This window comes from Pongo pygmaeus, chromosome 7 (assembly GCF_028885625.2).
Source record: "Pongo pygmaeus isolate AG05252 chromosome 7, NHGRI_mPonPyg2-v2.0_pri, whole genome shotgun sequence".
NCBI lineage: Eukaryota > Metazoa > Chordata > Mammalia > Primates > Hominidae > Pongo > Pongo pygmaeus.
Window position 1 is genome coordinate 92,405,216 of NC_072380.2, and position 21,055 is coordinate 92,426,270.

The following is a 21,055-nucleotide window of genomic DNA, read 5'->3' on the forward strand; positions in this document are numbered from 1 at the left end:
GATTTCTAAATAAACACACACACACACACACACACGGAGATACATAATAAAAAATATATAAAGGTAAATACTAAAACATTATAGTGGTTATCTCTCAAAAATAGGACTCAAAAATCAGGGAAGTAGATAGGAATGGTTTTGTTTTTCACTTTGTACTCTTCTGTGCTGCTTGGTTTTGGTTTGTATTTCTGTTTTGTTTTGTTTTGTTTTACCTTTACTAACAAGGGGGTAATGAAAATTAGATAGCTGCTGAAAATGTCAAAGGTTATCTTAAATTGCCAGCTGTCCACAGTACTATAGACTGTCTTATCACATTACTAAGTAAACAAAAGAAACAATTATCTCATAATGTCCATTTCAGCCTTTATTATCTCACTTGAAATTTGTTCATTTTGTATATTTTTAAAATTTATTTTTGTATATTTTTATTCTGATTTTTACTTACTTTTATTCATAGAAGGAAAACAACATATCACCTCATAATGGTAAACTCTTTCTTTAATAATAAGATATTTTACAAAAAATTTCAAGTACATTCTATTTTTCTATCTATCTTGAATGAATAGATAATAATTTATCATTGGCTAAAAGCAATGGCTCATGCCTATAATCCCAGCACTTTGGGAGGCCAAGATGGAAAGACTGCTTGAGCTCAGGAGTTCAAGACCCCTAGCCTGAGCAACATAGGGAGACCCTGTCTCTATAAAAAAAAAAAAAAATGCTGGGCATGGTGACGCACACCCATACTTCCCAGGTACTCAGGAGGCTGAGGTGGGAAGACTGCTTGAGCCCAGGAGGTCAAGCCTGCTGTGAGCTATTATCACGCCACTGCACTCCAGGCTAGGCAACTGAGCAAGGCCTTGTCTCAAATAAAATAAAATTAAATGTTAAATATTTAAAAAAATTAATTAAAAAAAGTATCAAATACTAATACTGGTAATATTAGATATGAAGATGGTAATACTGTATCAGACAGTATTACCATTTCCATCAAAATTTGCAGTAATTTTTAAAGAATTCACTTCTTCATTTCTTTCATGTTTTCTAAATTTCTCTTGATCATTTTTGCATCTGGATTTTTTTTTTCAGGAAGAAATACTAGATTAGTACCAGAATGATTTCATTCTCTGTAATATTACATTTCAACTATTTACAAAAATATAAATTACAAGATTTTTAAAAAACATTAAGCCTTTGAAGTTTGCTTGAATGTCTTCTAACTTGAAGGTAAATTTTGGTTGACATAGTCGTTCACTTATTTCCAAGAATTTGGTGGATAAGCAAGATTCAAGCTTGATACTTCCTAGTCCTCATCTTCTGTATATTAGATATACATGAATTTATTAATAGTGAAAAAATTATTGGTTGTTCCTCACTATTCATACCTGCTTGCCTCAGAACATAAACTCTTTTTAAATTTTTTAAAAAATAATTGCTATTATTTTAAAAATCACAACCAGTCACAAAGTATTGAACAAATGCTTAATTATAAAATAGTATATTTACACAGGCATATAATTTATATTAAAATTTATATTAACAGCATGATGACATTAAAAGTTGTATGCTCATGAAATTTACATTTAAAATTCCCATACAAGCATTACAAATCTGCTAAGACATTGACAAGAACAACAAATCCTCCTACACGGGACATAGAATGCTGGCCGGATAGCAATGTCAGCACTGGAATTTGTCAGCTGAGCCATAGCTAAGTGCTCATCACTTTTCTTCGCTCTTGTATTCTACCTGCATGTTGTTGTTTTATATTTCCCTAAAGAACCACAAGGTATGTTCCATAGTTTGTTTAGCTGATTTCACTGACTTTAGCAATTAGAAAGGAGAACTGTGGCATCTTCCCCCAGCTTCTCTCAAATCCTAACTCTCATTTCTTTTTTTTTTTTTGAGATGGATTCTCCGTCACCTAGGCTGGAGTGCAGTGGCGTAATCTCGGCTCACTGAAACCTCCACCTCCCAGGTTCAAGCGATTCTCCTGCCTCAGCCTCCTGAGTAGCTGGGACTACAGGCGCACGTCACCACACCCAGCTAATTTTTGTATTTTTAGTAGAGACGGGGTTTCACCAAGTTGGCCAGGATGGTCTCGATCTCTTGACCTCGTGATCCACCGGCCTCGGCCTCTCAAAGTACTGGGATTACAGGCATAAGCCGCCACTCCCGGCCACTCTCCTTTATTTCTAAATGATCATCCTGGATAAGAGGTCAGCCAGGTCACGAGTTTTATATTCTGAAGAAGGAAAGTGACAAGAAGCCCAAGAGGTCACACTGAATTGGCTCAGGTTGCTCACAGAGAGAAGACAAGAGCATCTGCTGAGATAAAGAGGAGGCAGAGGGAAAGTTTTGCAGGTTTGGAATAGACATGGGGTGGAAAGGATGAAAAAGGGAACAGATGCAGACAAAATCACAGAAGTCAGTATTTCAGGCTTGATGAAACCACCATTAAAAACTTCTAACTTACTTTGCAATGTCTAGTTGCAAACAAAACCCAAATCATGTCATTACACAGCTTAAAATCCTTCAGTGGTTTTAAGGACTCATTGCTCTTAGGATCACATTTACTCCTAAATGTAGCAGATTTTTTAGCCCTCTGGTTTCTGCATACCAGTCCCAACATATTCTACATGCTAACCATCTGGTTGATGAGCAGTTTTCCAAAGAGCTACTCAACCTTCAGGACATTTCATATGCTGTGCCCTCCACCCCAGAGCACTCTTCTTGCCCACAGTAGGAATTTTTAGTTAAATTGGATCTTAAATTGAGATGGACAAGACACAGTCAAGAAATCACAAGCAAGATACTAGAAAAAAATATTTCATAGGTGTATAGCTTAAAATAACATTCTACGGTGTGATTTAGATATTAAGATGCAGAGCTACCAGCTGGACTGTTTGGTGGCCAACCTTGCCTGCTTTCAAGATTAGAGTTCACCCTTAATCCAACTCACCAGGAATATAAATCCTGGCATTTTCTGTTCAGTAAGAGTCTTCAATGGACTACAATATCAACTAAAGGCTGGGAAATAAAATACCTGATTTCAGGGCTCTGTTAACAAAAAGGGGAATCATTTAACATATTTAAACTATTTTCACCATTCAAATGAAATTATTATTTAACCCAAATGCTCAAAAAAAATTTTAAAGAGAGCAATCTAGGAAGAAAGCAATTTACCCAGACCTTTCTCAAGTACCTAAGGTTATTTTTCACACAGTGTCTTCTGGAAATTGTTGAAGTGTGGGTAGGGTGAGGGGTAGAGGTTTAGCTTTAGTACTCGGTGACTGAATGGTATTTAAAGCTTTGGTCCTGAGGAAGGTGACCTAAAGAGCCAGTGTGGTCAGAATAGAGAGGAGAGCCAAGAAGAAAGGCTGGTGTTGAGATCAGCAGAAAAAAATCAGCACAGACAACTCTCTGAAATATCCAGAATGGCTAAGCTACTTGAAGGGAAACAAACTGACCAGTCAGCCCAATGATTCCATCTGCCTGTTACACTTCTACTAAGAATTAATAAACTATTATTCTAATAAATCTGCTTTACTAATCACTGTATACATATTTCAAAGGAAAATACCTAGCATATTATATACCCTCAAATACTAATTGGTACTCTGAGGAATACTGACTCCCTTTTAAGTGCTAATCTGGTATCAACTGTATCCAGGTGTCTTCAAAAGATCAGTATGTCTTCCAATCCCTGCCACTCCTTGGCAAGACTCCAGCTGAATTTCCCAGTTACAGGTGGAACCAGTTATGCCTGGTGGCTTTTGTAGCAAGAGTCCTGGGCCACTACTAACAGTTCACTTCCTCTACCCTTCATTCCATTCCAACATTGTTGAAATTGGGCCACATTTAGTCTTTCAAGGCACCTTGGGACCAGATACCCTACAATAATACCTATGAACTCACATACTTTAAGATACTCAGTGGCTGGTCACAACCACACATCCCTTTACAGCTGTTCCACGTGGCAGCCATCTATACTGAATAGCGTAAAACTATTAATAGATGTGGGTGGAAAAGGTTTTGGTTTGGAGACAGATTTTCTATGAAGACGCAATTCAGCATCCTAGTTAAGAACGCAGCTGCCAAGTCAGAAGAACTAGGGATGCAAACCCAACTCTCCTACTGATTAGATGTATGAAATGGTGAAATCCCAACTCACTGAACCTGAAGTTCCTCATCAATGAGAATGGGATAATAAAAATCTATTTTTCTTTCTTTTTTTTTTTTTTTTTGAGACAGGATCTCACCCTATCGCCTAGGATAGAGTACCGTGGCGTGATCTTGGCTCACTGCAGTCTCAATCTCCTGGGCTCATGCAACCCTCCCACCTCAGCCTCTCAAATAGCTGGGACTACAGGTAACACCTGTAGCACCTGTTAAAGTTGTGTTGTTAAAATTGTGATTGCTATTGTTTGTGTGAGGATTCAGGATTCTATGGGCAAATTTATCTGTATACCAATCCTCCCTCCTCCACACCAACACAATACAATAGGCTGGTGGCCCCAGAGAACAGCACTTCTTGGGTTTACAATATACCAGGACCTGTAGTCCCAGCTAATTTTTTTATTTTTTGGTAGAGACGTGGTTTTTCCATGTTGTCCAGGCTGGTCTTGAACTCTTGGGCTCAAGTGATCCATCCACCTCAGCCTTCCAAAGGGCTAAGATTACAGGTGTGAGCCACCATGCCCGGCGGAAAATCTATTCCATTCACTTGCCATGAAAATTAACTTTTCTATGTTTGCAAATCATTCAGTATATAGTAAATGTTCCAGAATTGGTTGTTACAATTGTGACTGCTATTGTTTGTGTGAAGATTCAGGATCCTATGGGCAGGTGGACCCAGAGAATAGTACTTCTTGGGTTTACAATATACCAGGGTGAGGACAGGAGAGGTGCCAAGAGGGAAGGGGAGCTGATGGAGCCTGAAGGTTTGGAAGCCCAGGATCTAAAAGCAGACTTCCTTTTGTTGTTCTGTGCCACCCACTATTGATTCAGAGAAAGAAACACAGGTCTCCTGCCTGACACTGTACCACATGAGGACGTTCTTCCAATGGCTGGAAGAAAGAAAAGGGGAAAAAGTTACCTGGAGATTAGTTATCCTTAGTAATTAATTACTAAGGGGGCCCATGCCACTTTTGAGTCCATACTGGCTTGTTCTCTATCAGTTCAGCCAGTCATAATGCCTTCTGATGCTGATGTAAAAGGAAAATTTGTTCATTGATGAAAACTGAGTGTAGAGTTCAAATCCTGGCTCCAACACCTCTTAGCTACATAACCTTGGATAGTTTACCTGGTCACTCTGGTCCTTTTTTCCTGCATTTGTAAAACTAGGTATACACATATAACTTATATAGTTGCTATTAAGAATAAATATGACATTCAAAAGCATCAGTCTAATAATGTTTGTTCCCTTTACCTTTACTCAATAATTATAGGCCCCTCTTCCTGGACCACTCCAGACATTTTCTTAGGATACCACTTAGGCAAACGGTGACACCCTGTGATTGACCCTCTGAGAGGTTCCAGGAATAGCAGCAAGGACTGCTACCGCCACCCATGGGCCATATTCCATGTTTAGCTATCTGGTGGATGTCAACACCCCTCAAATTCAGAATCAAAACTGAATTTTCCTTCTTCCCTCCAAAACCAGATATTCTTTCCTCTTTGTGTTCCTCCTGGTCTCTTATTAACACTCACCACTTTCTCCAGTTGCCCAGGCTTAAAACCAATTACACACATTTTATTTCTTTGACCCATCCACTCATTTAGCCAGAGAAACATCAACCCTTCCCTCAGTTTCCTTTGGCTCCATTTCTTCTTTCCATTCCTCCCACCACTGGACCTTAGGTCTAGACCACACCTGCTTCTCAATTCCAAATGGAGCCCTACAGAAACTATCTCGATTTCATCAAGTTCAAGAGTCCAGGAACTTGATGGTACCACTGATGCTAAAAAAAAAAAGAAAGAAAAAAAAAGAAAAGAAAAGAAAAGAAAAAAATTGTTGGCACATTTGAGGGAAGCTGGGCAAGGAGGGGGAGGATATTCAAAACATCCCAAGGAAAAATAATAGGGTCACTTTTTTTTAAAGGATGAAGTTTATATTGTAGCAAGCCAGAAGAAGAAGATACAGAGGACTAGAAGTCATAGTTGAAATTCAGATCAGAAATGTCATCCAAATATAGAAAATAACAAATAATAAAAACCATTTTTCCATATACAGTATTCTGCAGAGTCAGTGACATGGCAGACACAGTGATTCTAATCCATGGCCACAGCTTAGGAGCAGTAGTTATTTCATTTATCAATTAATTTTCTTTAGTGCCTGGCATATCTATTTCAAAACCAGTAATTGTAGCTGTTAACTGAATGCTTACTATGTGCCGGGCACTGTGCTGCATTATCTACATATTCTCTGCCTTGGTCCTTACCCAACCCTATGAGGGGCACTGCAATCATTCAAAGATCAGAATTGATAGTATAGAGATGGGGGAGAGACATGTCCCTGGGCTCACCTTTACAAGAGGAAAATGTTTTGCCCCAATAAGAAAACATTCATATAGTACGTAAAGTTTCCAATGTCTTAATGCTCATCCTCTCATTTGAGTCACACAATAATTCTCTGAGCTAGGCATGACATTAATTATTATCTCTGACTTATAATTAAGAAAAGCTCCAAGTCATACAGGCCACTGTCTTCTTGCCTTCAAACATCTCTGCATGTTTCTTTCTAGAGCTGGTGGCAAAAGGACCATATCTGTGCCCACTTGTGAAGGGAGCAAAGGAGTATCCTTGGCATTACTAATGTCTCCTTTCTGATCCAAGAGAGAGAGTGTGTCATGAAGACACTCAGGCAGCTCCAAGTGCAGGTCCACACAGTAGGAACAGAGGCCTCCTGCCAACAACTATGTGCAGGCGCCATGTTGAAAGTGGATCCGTTAGTCCATTCAGCCTCCAAATGACGACAGCCCCAACTGTCAACTTGACCACAGTCTCACGAGAGGCCCTGAGCCACACCATCCAGATGAGCTGCTCCAAGACTCCTGACTTGTTCCTGACATAATAAATATTTGTTGCCTTAAGCCCCTTAATGATGAGGTAATTTGTTACACAGCAATAGATAACTAATGTCAATCCAAACCCTGAGATATACGAAGCCTGAGGGTTTCAACATGAAGAAGCTAATGAAGAACTGGGATCCCAAGAGAGTTCATGAATTCCCTTCCAGGAGACATACGCAAGTGCAGATGCTGAACTGCTGGGCAGAGGTATTACAGAAAGGATGCACACACAGGATGGAAACTTGCATAGATATCCCTTCAGGTTACTTCCAACCACAAGATCCAGTGAATTTAATTGTAAACTTCTCCCTAGTCTAGATGTACACATGGTTGTTGCCAGAATTGAATAGCTAACAAGCTGACTAAAATCTATCCAAAGCCTCTTTCTTTAGAACATTTGAAATAATTTATTATTTTTGATAGAGAAAAGTGGTTACACAGGGAGTTTCATTTTCACCTCCCACTCCCCAAGACAACTGGCTCACTTCCCCAGCCAACCTCAACAAAGTTTTATCTCAGTGAACTACCTGAGTCTTCTCACCCTATCTGCCCCAGCCTACTTGCCCCCAGAAGAGTTAGAGCTCTGACAAAAAGGAAGCCTGAATACATTAATCTTAAGGCATGGGTTTTCCAACATTTCTGATAATTACTACTTAACAAGCACACTCACACACACATTTAAACAAAAGTTGACGTTTAAGAAAACAATGGCCAGGCACGGTGGCTCACGCCTGGAATCCCAGCACTTTGGGAGGCCAAGACGGGGGGATCATAAGGTCAGGAGATCGAGACCATCCTGGCTAACACGGTGAAACCCCGTCTCTACTAAAAATACAAAAAATTAGCCGGGCGTGGTGGTGGGCGCCTGTAGTCCCAGCTACTCGGGAGGCTGAGGCAGGAGAATGGCGTGAACCCGGGAGGCAGAGCTTGCAGTGAGCTGAGATCATCGCGCCACTGCACTCCAGCCTGGGCGACAGAGCGAGAATCCGTCTCGAAAAAAAAGAAAAAAGAAAAAAGAAAACACTGCTCACCATTAGAACGTGAAGGACATTTTGGTCTCATACTGTTCTACTACTTTGTTCTTCTTAAAAAAACAGTTGGTCAAAATCCGCAACCCAGTAAAAGGTCCCAAGAAACAGTTTGGAGAATATACCTAAGACATATTTCTGAACACTCAACAGCTCCTAAAATCCTCCTAGGTAGAGACAAAAGCAAAAAACTGAAATAATAAATCCCCCTTCACCCCAATCATGTGTAAATACTTAGTTCCACTTCACCCACATCCATAAAATACACAATAAATGCTGGGGCTTTCATCTAATCAAGAACAACCTCGGGCAGTTTCTATTCAAATATAAATAATTATCCAGGCCCCAAAATTCTTCTCCTAGTTCCACAGGTAATGACTGGAAAATCTACAAACAACTTCAGCTAAAACTCCCTTATCACTCTTAACAAGTATGGCTCAAAGACAAAATTTCAATCTTTTCCAATTTTTTTAAAAGTAGGCAGGCAGCAAAATAAAACATCAGCAACAGCTAAATGTGCTTGGATAAAGCACAATTAAATACATTTTTGTACTTTTCCAAAATGGACCACAGGTTGCTATTAAAAAGAGTAATAAAATCAATCTATAGAAACAAAATAGATAAGTGTTTGCCTGGGGGCACGGATGTGGAGTGGCTGTAAATAGACACAGGGTGATGAAAATATTCTAAAATTAGGTTGTGGTGATCATTGCACAACTCTGTAAGTTTACTAGAAATCACTGAATTGTACATTTAAAACAAGTGAATTTTAAGGTAAACTATATGGTGATTATTTATGGCAAATTATATATCAATAAAGCTTTTTTTTAAAAAAAATTGAAACTATCTATATGTTAAATTTTTTTTAATATCCAAGATACATGTCAGTTAAAACAAGCAAAGTACAGAATAATGTGTATGACATGTTCCCATTTGAACTTTTAAAGTGATTGTATACATTACCTGCCTAGACATTTCTGGAAGGACACCCAGAGGCTGATCATAACAGCTGCTCTGGGAGAAATCGGTCTAGGCTAAGAGAGTTTGAGTTTTAATTGCATACTGTTTGGATTCATTTGCTTTGAACATGTATTATTTTTCATAAGTATGAAAATAATGTGGGTGGAAGCCCTCAGGAGTAGGACTCTTATAGCAGTATCAACTTTATAATGGTGCTAGTTCATATTGTTCTCTGAGAAGGGGATAGTTTGGTCCTTCAGAATTTAAATATTTCAGCAAGGTAGGGTGGCCTGTAATTCCAGCACTTTGGGAGGCCAAGGCGGGAGGATCACTTGAGCCCAGGAGTTCAATGCTGCAGTGAGTCATGATTGTGCTACTGCACTCCAGCCTGAGCGACAGAATGAGACCATGAGACCCTGTCTCTATCTTTTTTCTTTCCTTTTTTTTTTTTTTTTTGAGACAGAGTTTCACTCTTGTTGCCCAGGCTGGAGTGCAATGGCACGATCTTGGCTCACTGCAACCTTGACTCCCAGGTTCAAGCAATTCTCCTGCCTCAGCCTCCCAAGTTGCTGGGATTACAGACATGCGCCACCATGCCCGGCTAATTTTGTATTTTTAGTAGAGACAGAGTTTCTCCATGTTGGTCAGGTTGGGGGCGAACTCCCAACCTCAGGTGATCCGCCCACCTTGGCCTCCCAAAGTGCTGAGATTACAGGCGTGAGCCACTGCGCCCAGCCATGAGACCCTGTCTCTAATTATTTCTCAGTAGAAGTCTACGTTAAAAGGTGCCTGTCTTTGACAATAAGATGCCAAGTGGCAGAATCTTCCATCCGAAATCTGATTTCATAAAATCCAAGAGGAAGAGAATTTGAACGCCCTCTTAGGAGGAAAATGGGGTTCATATGATTTAGTCGTCTGCTTCGGCAGGTGCTGGAACACAACTCAAAGTGGCTTATGGTTTGCAATTATAAATCTGGAAAGACATGAGATACATTATATCTGAGTACAGGACTATGTGCATCTAGGGAGTTGAAAATGTAGTCCTCACAGAGATTTATCAAAAAGAAAAAGAATATGCAAATAAAAAACTAAAATTGCATCCAAAAAGGTAGCTGAACACCACACTCTCAAACGTTGTAACCAGACTTTTGATAACTGCTCAGATCCAGGCCTGGGTTCTACCATCTTGCCTCAGCTCATTTTTGGCTTTAGTTCCTAATTGAGCTCTTCACCTTGCTACTTAAGGACACTGGCTCTCTGAACATTGAGAACTTGTGGCTCACCGCATCCTCCCCTCCCCACCTTAGGCTCACCCTATCATCAGATGGCTTCCTGATTTACAAGGCCAAGGTAACCAAAATTTGGACCATAAAATATTAGTATTCTCAACTTTCAAACATGAGCCAACCAGATGACCTATTTCCAGGATCATGGCAGCCCCTCCTACCCAGAGCCTCTCCTGCTAGTGGGGTTTTCTTCCTCCAGTGCCTCCACTGACAAAGGAGCCACCGTCTCAGCCACCCCATGAGTCTCCCTCCCTCAAGATTTCTACAACTGACACTGCAGCCCCCACTTCCACTCTCATCTATTTGTGCCATTTGGATTATTTCAACTATATTATTCAACACTCAGCCACCTGTATTTACTGAATGGCTGCTCTGCCTAAGACACTGGCAGGGAGGGGAGAAAATAAGGGTATTTTTATAGTAACAATTAGGACAGTGTTCTGTTTCTAATAGCAGCTTGAGAAATAATTCACATACTATAAAATTCACTATTTTTTCATAAAGAGTATGGTTCACTGGTTTTTAGTATATTCACAGAGTTGTGCAAACATCACCACAATCTAATTTTCATACCCCAAAAAGAAACCCACATCCATCAGCAGCCTAGGCTAGTATTTTTATGAAAAAAAATTTTCTCAGAGTTTCAGACTTGCGAACTTTTAAAACATTTAAAATTATAAACTGCCCAGGTTATCCAAAGACTGTACAGTATATGGTCCAGATTAATACAGTTAATAATTACCCACTCTGGGGCATATGCAACTTCAAGGGCAGAGGTAAAGATTTGCCTTGGGGAAAAATTCAGCACAACCATGAAAATAACAAGTAGCAATAAACGAGGGGTGGGGGGGAGGGCGGGGAAAGGGATGCATTTGGATAGCGCCTCCCAATGCACTCAAACGCTATAGCTAACAATACTGCATTATACACTTAAAAATTTGTTAAGAGGTTAGATCTCATGTTAAGTGTATTATCAAAATCAAATAAAATACAACGGCGTTTTTCAATCCTCCTAACCATCTTGACAGGAATACAAGACATTTACAAACGGGGAGCATGATGTTTGGGGGGGCGGATGCCTGACTCCCAGTCACCCAGCCAGGGGACCCCACCCGGCTCTTCTGATTATCTGGCAGAAGTGAGCAAAACAGCTCAATCCAGCAGGCTCCATGTTACCAGTAAGCAACTCTAATTTCATATCTGACTGAAAAAAGAAAAGAAGCCTATTTATGCTCTCAACACAATAAAGCAGCCTTTGTTTTATGCTAAGGCCCTGGTGATTTTTTCAGCACCAGTCCAGCTGTGACACACAGACGCTGGTTCGATGCCTGTGTAAATGCTTTCTCTTTGTTTAGTGGTGAGAACGAGAGACCTCACTAAGGCCCAAGTCCTGGGTTTTCCTGAGGTCACCCCCAGAAGTGAGTAGCGGAGCTCACTGGCAAGGAGACCTACCTGCGCCTTTCCCAAATGCCTGGGAAGGTAGGCTAGAGTTAGAATCTTTTAATTAAAATGAGGTAAAATTCTAATTACTCCACAGTTGTCCCCAGAATAACATCATTTCCGACTCATCAAGTCTTATTACAACTGGAACCACTGGGAACACCAGCTCCACCTTGTTGACTAAAAAAAACAGTTTGCTTTTTCCAGGAATATTAACTCTTTTTTCAGGCATAAAGTAGTATTTAATGGTTTTGCTTATTAGTCTCCAAGCCATTAACGACCTGAAAGAGATTAAACAACTTTTGAAAAGTAATCCATTGTAAGTAACAACGGTTAAGGCTTCCTTGTAGCTATGAAAAACACCCAGAGTGCAGGACACTCACTTAAAATTAACACTGACTTGGATGCACACCACACACAAACAAATACAACTCCCACATGTAATCTATTTTTATACGAATTGGTTGAATGTGGTAACAAATTCTAAACAATATGATGTAAATAAAAGGGTTAGCTGCACTGCACTCTAGGAAACTATTGCACCAGCTTCTACTCCTGCACCACTTAGCAACAGGATAACGATAGAGAAACACTACCAAACTAACGAGTGGGTCACCTCAGATTTGATTTAACCCTAAACTCAACAATCTCAGGAAGTTCTGTCATACCGGCAGGAAGAACAGACCAAGAGGAGCATTTTCAGGGGCAATACAACTCGTGTGTGTGTGTGTGTGTGTGTAGAAAGAGTATCATGACATTATGAGGCATGGATGAACCACACCACCCAGTGTTAGCAACACATGGATCACCTGTGGCTCTGTGCATGTGTCACTTTCCACAGTTACATACAAAATGTAACTCCACTACTAGACTAAGCTGTTTGAAGGTTAATTCCACATCACATTCATACTCCATACAACTCACGACACATCAGCATCACCTCCCAGACATCACTCCTAATCCCCTAAATTCCAGCTACCGACGCCCTGTACCTTTCCTTACTCATTACCCAGTGGGTCATCTCTATGACCCCCAATATCACTGGCATTCACACCTCTGGGTAGGCCCCTTCCATGTGGCACCAGGGTTGGTCTGTGTGACCAATAGAATAATACAGCTCTTGAGTTCTCTTTCTCTTGCATCATTTGCTCTGAGGGAAGCCATGTTGTGAGCAGCCTTATGGAGAGGTCCCTGGGGTGAGGAACTGGCACCTGCTGTCAATGACCACCCAAGTGAGCTTGGAAGCAGATCCTCCAGCCCTGAGATGACTGATGCCCCAGCCAACAGCTCTACTGCAACCTCATGGAAGACCCAGAGCCAGAACCACTTTCCTGGCCAGCCCCAGATTCCTGACCTGCAGAAACTGTGAGATAATAAATGTGGCTGGGGTTGGTGGCTCACGCCTATAATCCCAGCACTTTGGGAGGCTGAGGCAGGCGGAACATAAGGTCAGGAGATCGAGACCATCCTGGCCAACATGGTGAAATCCCATCTCTACTAAAAATACAAAAATTAGCTGGGCATGGTGGTGCAGGCCTGTTGTCCCAGCAACTTGGGAAGCTGAGGCAGGAGAATCACTTGAACCCGGGAGGGAGAGGTTGCAGTGAGCTGAGATCGCACCACTGCACTCCAGCCTGGGTGACAGAGTGAGACTCTGTCTCAAAAAAAAAATAAAAATAAAAATTTTTTTTATTAAGCTGCTAAGTTTCAGAATAATATGTAGCAATAGATACTAAGATAATAGCCACACCATCTTTATCTGGAATGTTCTTCCCTAGGCCTATCAAAATTCTGAAAAGTTGAGATCCAAGGAAAGTGGCTTGTCTTTTATGAAAATGCTTTGGAATCTCACTCACCACCATCACTTCTCTCTCTTAAATGGCATGGGTCAGTCTCTAACAGTGATGTTATTCTGTCATGTGTTGCAATTAAGGCTCATATGCCTGCATTCTGTACTAACCATGAGCTCCCTAAGGCACAAATCGGATCTGCATCTTCTCACGGAGAGCAGTTAGCCTAGTCATATCAGAGATTCTCATCTACCCCACACCTGTGTACAGGAAAAACTGGGAAGTGATCCTGTTGGACATTAAGTTAAGGTTGGGCTGGTCCACAGTAATAAAGGCTTAACTGTGAAGAGGCTGCCTCTAGTCAAGGACCACATCTGGAAAATAAAGCGGGTCAGCAAAAAGGGGAAGACAAAAATTACAATCAGGCTGGGTACAGTGGCTCATGCCTATAATCCCTTTGGATTACTTTGGGAGGCCAGGAGTTCAAGACCAGCCTGAAGTACAAAAATGAGCCAGGTGTGGTGCCACACGACTGTAGTCTCAGCTACTCAGGAGGCTGAGGCACAAGAATTGCTTGAACCCAGGAGGTGGAAGTTGAAGTGAGTGGAGATCATGTCACTGTACTCCATCCTGGGCAATGGAGCGAGGCTTTGTCACAAAAACAAAGCACAATCAGACTGGTCCTGGGCAGAACTCAACCTTCCCTTCCTTACCCCTACACTCTCCCTTACAGTCCCATTAAAAGAGAATAGGGAAGGAGGAATAATCTATAGAAACTTTGACTTGATGACACTGCTTAGTATTGTGCCCAGAATCTAGCAAGAGCTAGGACCTTGCACACACATTCATGTATATCCTCATGTGCACGCAAGGGTGCACACACTCAGGGGAAGTGAGGTAAAAGTAGGTAGTTCACCAATCAACAGAGCAACACCCTCCAAATCAGCTGCCATGTCTTAAGCTCCTGGTGACCGAGGTCACAAAGCATGAACTTGGGAATCAAATAGATGGGGTCTGGATCTTGACTCCACTATGAACCACATGAACTAGGAGGAAAGTACCTACTTCATGGACTCTCACATCTCTCATCTGAAAATTACTACAAATTATTAAGGCAACTGCTGAAAAGATGAAATATGATCAATCTAGGAGTTTGTATATACCACCAAGAACAATGCTTGTCAAATCACTCACTTCTTTTCCCCTCTCTGGAGCCAGGCTTCGAGAAGTTGTATCCAGAATGAGACGGTCTAAACCCTAACATAAGGACCCAAAGTCAAGTCATCTCTATTTGCCGTTACTGCTACAAATCCCAAATGAGGGTCCAGGGTTGAAAACACAACCCTCAACTTCACTGATAGACTTACGTATAACCCTAATTAAAAGTTTGGCTCCTTTGGGACATACATTTCTCTTTGACCAAACTCATTAAAACTTGGCAGGAAGCCACCCACAGTGAGCTAATTATACACAGCACCACCCTATATATTAATAGCTTACTGTAGCTAACTCATATGCTAGCATCTGCCACCTGTCTACACCTTCCTTACATGCAGGAGCCATGGATTCATTTCTCTCTTTTTTTAAGCTTCATAGTTTAACAAAATGTCTATCATTTTAAAAGCGACCAACTGATCAATCAAAAATTATCATTTCTAGAACTTAGTATCACATAACCCTAACTTAGGGAACTAAGAAAGTAGAAAAAATGAAAAATTTACTAATGATTTGACAGTTCCATTGCAACAGGAAGCTAAACATTTATTAAGATTTTAGTACATTCTACCATATTAAACATCAAAGCAGACAAATATGAAAAATACTTTACAGAAAAATGCCATTTATGTTCTTGTAATGTTCATGAAACATAAAAATTAACATTTTAAACAATCACAAAAGTCACATCAGTTTGTTTGCTGATGAATCTGTAAGGTGAAATCCATGTAAAATACTCTACAATTTAAATTTTTTTCCCCAAAGGATACCTCTTATACAACAAAAATTTTAATTTTATATGACAAATTCTGTAATCAGCTTCTAAAAATGTTGAAGGTATAATCAGAATCAACCAGAACTTTCATCTTCTTCAAATGAAAGTAATCTCTGTCAGGAAAAATTTGTGTAATATTTTGTAATATTACATATATCATAATATTTTGTTCTTTTTCCTACTATGAAGAATATCACAATATTCCAATTAGTACATAAATTACATCTTAATATTACCAACATACAAGGCTAGGATTTTGCAATTAGAAGCCAAATTCTGACAAAATAAAACAGTGCCTTAAAAAACACTGAACAATTAAAAATGTTACATATATTAGAATATGGGACAGCCCATAAAAAAACTAATCAATACTCATCAGAACCAACTAGGCACTTCCAGCTGAGGTTAAATGACCTTTTGCTCCTGCTCCTGTTCCTGAGGGCCTGTCTTTGTCACACAGCTGAGCCAGCACCCGCCTCTCCATAGCAACTGCAGCACGCCCTTCAGCGCTATGAAAGATAACAGATAGATGCCTCCTCTTACATTAAATATTTATTAGGTTTCTGAATAGTGGTCTTCCCGGGGAAGTTCATGGGACGCACACACAACTCACAGCCGCCCATCCCTCCTTCAAAAACATCTTTTCTATCAGAGTCACTGAAATACACCCAGAAAGGAAGACCACAACCAGTTCTTTGGGGCAGACAGGTGTTGGACTGTCTCCTTGACATGGCTTCTTGCGTGCATTTTTTACATGGCATTCGGTATGCATTCTAACCAAACTCAAGGATTGTCTAAATTTGTAGGGCATCTCATTCCCTGTAGCACCTTGTCCAGTAAGTTATAACAACCAAAAAAAAAAAAATCTAATAAGCATAGTGTCTATTTAAAGCCTAATAAGCCCTTATATCCTGGTTGCATGGAAAGGATTAAGATTATAATGAGTTACTCTGTGGGTTATTTTTTAATTCATTTCTACACACTACATGAGATTCAAAATAAGCAACTAACTCAGGCTCAGCTGAAGAACTCCTGGAGGGTCACTCTTTATCTGGGAAGCACTGGTGTTAAAAACTGGTGCAAATTTTGTTGCCATTTAGTAGAGTATTTTCACATCCCAAAGCAGAAGCACAGAAGTAGGTAACAGATATCAAAGTTTCCTTACAAGAGAAAGGATTTCTTTGCTTTACCCTGCCCTGCATGAACAGCTAAGTGAAAAGCAGATTCTCCCACAAGGCTCAAAGATATAACAGTAATCTTGTTTAATCCCAGCATGTGGCCAGAAGTGATGAATCTATGTGAAGATTTTGATGGCAAGTGATCTTTGAGCAGGCATGGCAGTTGCACCACAAAAGGTCGAACACATTTTCATGGGAAAGTTGCCTATGTGCTACTGAAGAAGCTGGACTATGAAGGAGCAGCCAAAATGCAAGAACACCTTCCCCTATTTCTCTGTATCCAGGACTCAGCTCAGTGCTGGGCACATAGCAGGTGCTCCGGGAATGGGAATGTGTGACTGTAGGAATCATAAGAATTTTTCTTCTTTCAGGAGTACTGCACATTCCAGGCCCACTTCATGCCCCAGAAGTTACTATTAGACAGGAACATCATCAGCAGTATGACAAACTAATAGGGAACTCATTAGGAATACGTAATATAGACATCAAATATTTTCTTCAAGAAATGACTCAGTTTCTCTACAACCTAGGGCAACTCTAGACAATAGCAGCATTTTCACTTGTCCAAGACGAAAGGAGGAGGGAAAAAACCCATAATGTTCCTGAAACTAAATTTAAAAGTAATGCCCTTTATTCTGAGATAATGTTTTTCCTGATTTTTTGGAGGGGGAGGAGGAGTGTTAAAAATCTCATATCTATAAAAACATGGTGGCTTTTTGTTAGTTGATTTTAATAACTTGGCAAAACAAGGAGTAGACAACTCAGTGTGAGCTCTCCCCCACCCAATTTTAATTTATGAATTCCAAAAAATTAAAAAGGGTAATGCTAGGACGTAACACCCACTTGCCCTGCCTACAGCCCAACTCACCTAACACACATCACTGCCCAGAACAGAAACAGGACAAACTGGTTTAGAAGGCAGAGGGGACAAAGAATGCTGTATATGGCTATACATACACGGAATCTAACATGAGGTAAGAACATCCAGATTGGAAAAGTCTAGCACTGAAGTCGTGTAAAAAAATATACTTGGATGTATAGCCCCTGGAAGTTCACCTAAGTGAGCCATTGTTGCTAAGGGCAATTCTTATTTACCAGGTGTGCTGGTAGGGGAAAAAAAACAGTTGACTATCACTGCTTTTAGTTAGTCTACAAAAAGACTTAGAAAAACTGGTTAGCAGCCCAAAGCCCATTTCAGGTTCAGTTTATAAAGGGTCTAGCAAGCACATTTGTGATTTTCCTAGCAACTCCAGGTTAGCCTCAGCTTAGGCAGAGAATAAAACAAACTACCTAAGGCTGGGCATTAATATGGTGAGTATCATAGAGTGATGGTCCCATTATCTATTAAAACAAAAATAGAACAAAAAGTGCACATGTTCATCAATTTCACTTCTCCATATTACCCTAGACAAACATAGCTGCATAAAGGAGGAATAAACAAAGATGTTCAATGCAGGATTTATTTATAATAGTTAACAAAAAATCCTGAAAAGAATCAAGTATCCATTAATAGAATTAAGGCACATTCATACATGGGTACACTATGCAGCAGTTAAAAATAATGAACTGATCAATATGTACTAGCACAGAAAGTGCTCCATGACACGGAGCTGATGAAAAATACAGAAATACAAGCATGCCAGCATTTGATTTTCTAAAAGGCACACAAAAAAAATCCCATGCTATATAGCGTTCCCAAATGTAGTCCCTGAACCAGCAATATCAACATCACCTGTGAACTTGCTAAAAATGCAAATTCTCAGGCCTCACCGCAGACCTACTGAACCAGAACTCTGTGGGTGGGGTCAGCAGTCTGTTTTAACAAGCCCTCTGAGGGTGTGAGGTCTTGTTTTAACAAGCTTGAGAACCACTGGCCTACATGGGCAGGCATAAAAATCACTAAGAAAAGGTTGGCCAGACTTGCACTAGATGAGGTCCCTGCACAACTCTCTTTATCTACACTCTTGCCTATGTTTATCTATACTCTTGTGTTCATGTATTGCTCCTGGAAGTTAAAAGTACCATTTTTAAGATACTGCAGGTGCTAGGGAGGAGCCTAGGGAAATGGTTAACCATGCATCTCAGCAAAAATAAGGGAGACATCGCTGACGGAATAGGAGAATGAGGTTCCGGGAACTAAGAGCTACTGAAACACTGCCGATCACAAAAAGCACAAAAAAACAAGTCCAATCAGAATTTTACTCCAAAACTCTAAACAGAGTTCAGCTGGTGTTACTGGTGACTCCAGTGGAGAGAGTACACGACAAACAGTCAACACTAGTAGGAAGGACAGCTAGCTACCAAAGGATGAAAAAGAACGAACAATGAAGACCTTGTGTGGGAAAGCTAAACTATTTACATAGTCTTTTGTTGTCCTGTTTTGTTGATTCTTTAGCACTACATGTGGCAGCGGCCACCCCAGCTCCCAGCCCCGACCATCATCCTTACATTTGCAGGGGTTGTTGAGCAGGGCAGCAGGGCAAAGGCGACAAAAAAGGGAGCTCTGAGACCTATGGAACAAACCTTCGTGAGACCCTCTAGCTACTACCATTCTAATCCCTAATCAAGCCTCTCCAAGACAGTGGGGCCTGGAAAATGCGCACACACACATACATACATATACACACACACACAAACCCCACACACCCCCTGTACTTTATTTCCTATTAACTTCATAATCAGAAGTTAAATAAACCATTACTGCCAATGCTTGTAAAGATAAAATAAACGCCACAAGAGTAGTCAGGAACTCACTTTAAAATAACGTTTATAGACATCTATAAATCTAAAAATAAGATAACTATACTCAATTTGCAGTTGAGAGACTGCCATAAGAGGTAACCTTATTAATCTCCCTACTATTGCTGTAAGTCAGGTTCCAAACCAGAGCTAAAAAGTAAGTGGTATTTTATTAAAACTTACAAATTTTCCACTTCTAAATTTTTTTTTTTTGAAACAAAGTCTCATTTTGTCACCCCGGCTGGAAAACAGTGGCACAATCACAGCTAACTGAAGCTTCAACCTCCCGGGCTCAAGCGATCCTCCTGCCTCACCCTCCCAAGTAACTGAGATTACAAGTGCACCACCATTCCCGGCTGTGTGTGTGTGTGTGTGTGTGTGTGTGTGTGTGTGTGTGTGTGTGTGTGTGTGTGTGTGTGTGTGTGTGTGTGTGTGTGTGTGTGTGTGTGTGTGTGTGTGTGTGTGTGTGTGTGTATACAGACAGAATCTCCCTATGTGGCCCAGGCTGGTCTTAAACTCCTGGGATCAAGCAATCCTCCTGCCTCAGCCTCCCAAAATGCTGGGATTACATGCAAGAGCCACCACACCTGGCCCTAAATTGTTTTTAAGTGAGATTTTGGTGGATTTGATGTCAAAAGTGTGTGGCATCACCCTTGACATAACAACATAAAACAACAGTTTTAAAGCCAATATCTAAAACACCCTAGATATTCTTTAAGTTTCTGATAAAAGGTCAAGTAAAAGTTTTTGCTCTCTGTAACAAGCACTCTTCAGATTTTGCTGAAGAGAAAATGCTAAATAAAAGCACATTCTCACTCTGGGGTTTGGGGAACATCAGTTACCCCAATTTCAAGCTTTATTCTCTTGGATTCTGGGAGGTCATCATAACCCACTTATATTTTGATACAAGCAAAAGCCCATGCTTGAAGACTGAAGAACTACAAAGAAACAGCTGTATGCCATTCCACTTTCTGGGCCATGTTTCTCCGTTGTATAGAGAAAAATCATTTCTTTTTTTAACCTAAAAGCAAACACAGTTCTGCTCACTTCCCACTATTCAGCCTATTTTTTTCCTCCTTTAACAAGGCCAAATTTTTAGCTGTATCCATTAAGAAGCTTAAGTTATTTACACAGAGAAGATGAAGCAAAAAGTGTTACAGCCTCATATAAAAGAAATATCCAATTATTAAAACAAAACCAAACAAAAAAAAGATTTGCCACTACATAGGTGATATAGTTTGGCTGTGTCCCCACCCAAATTTCATCTTGAATTGCAGCTCCCATAATTCCCCTGTGTTGTGGGAGGGACCCAGTGGGAGGTAATTAAATCATGGGGGTGGGTCTTTCCAATGCTGTTCTTGTGATAGTAAGTCTCATGAGATCTGATGGTTTTATAAAGGTTTTATAAAGGGCCATTCCCCTGCACACGCTCTCCTTGCCTGTTGCCATGTAAGACATGACTTTGCTTCTCATTTGCCTTCCGCCATGATTGTGAGGCCTCCCCAGCCATGTGGAACTATGAGTCAATTAAGCCTCTTTCTTTTATAAATTACCCACTTTCTAGTATGTCT

At 40.4% G+C, this 21,055-nt stretch overlaps 1 protein-coding gene across 3 annotated transcripts in view; it reads right to left on the reverse strand.

Annotated features, from left to right (window-relative positions):
- Positions 1-21,055, reverse strand: part of TPD52 (tumor protein D52) — a 381,723-nt gene that overhangs the window by 338,769 nt on the left and 21,899 nt on the right. The window contains exon 1 of one of the 3 annotated variants that reach the window (XM_063668930.1): positions 15,982-16,072. The exons of the other annotated variants lie outside the window; for them this stretch is intronic. Coding sequence (XP_063525000.1) covers positions 15,982-16,051 — 70 coding nt within the window. The 5' untranslated portion in view covers positions 16,052-16,072. Of the gene's footprint in view, positions 1-15,981; positions 16,073-21,055 lie in introns of those variants that run through there. 3 annotated transcript variants of the gene reach the window in all.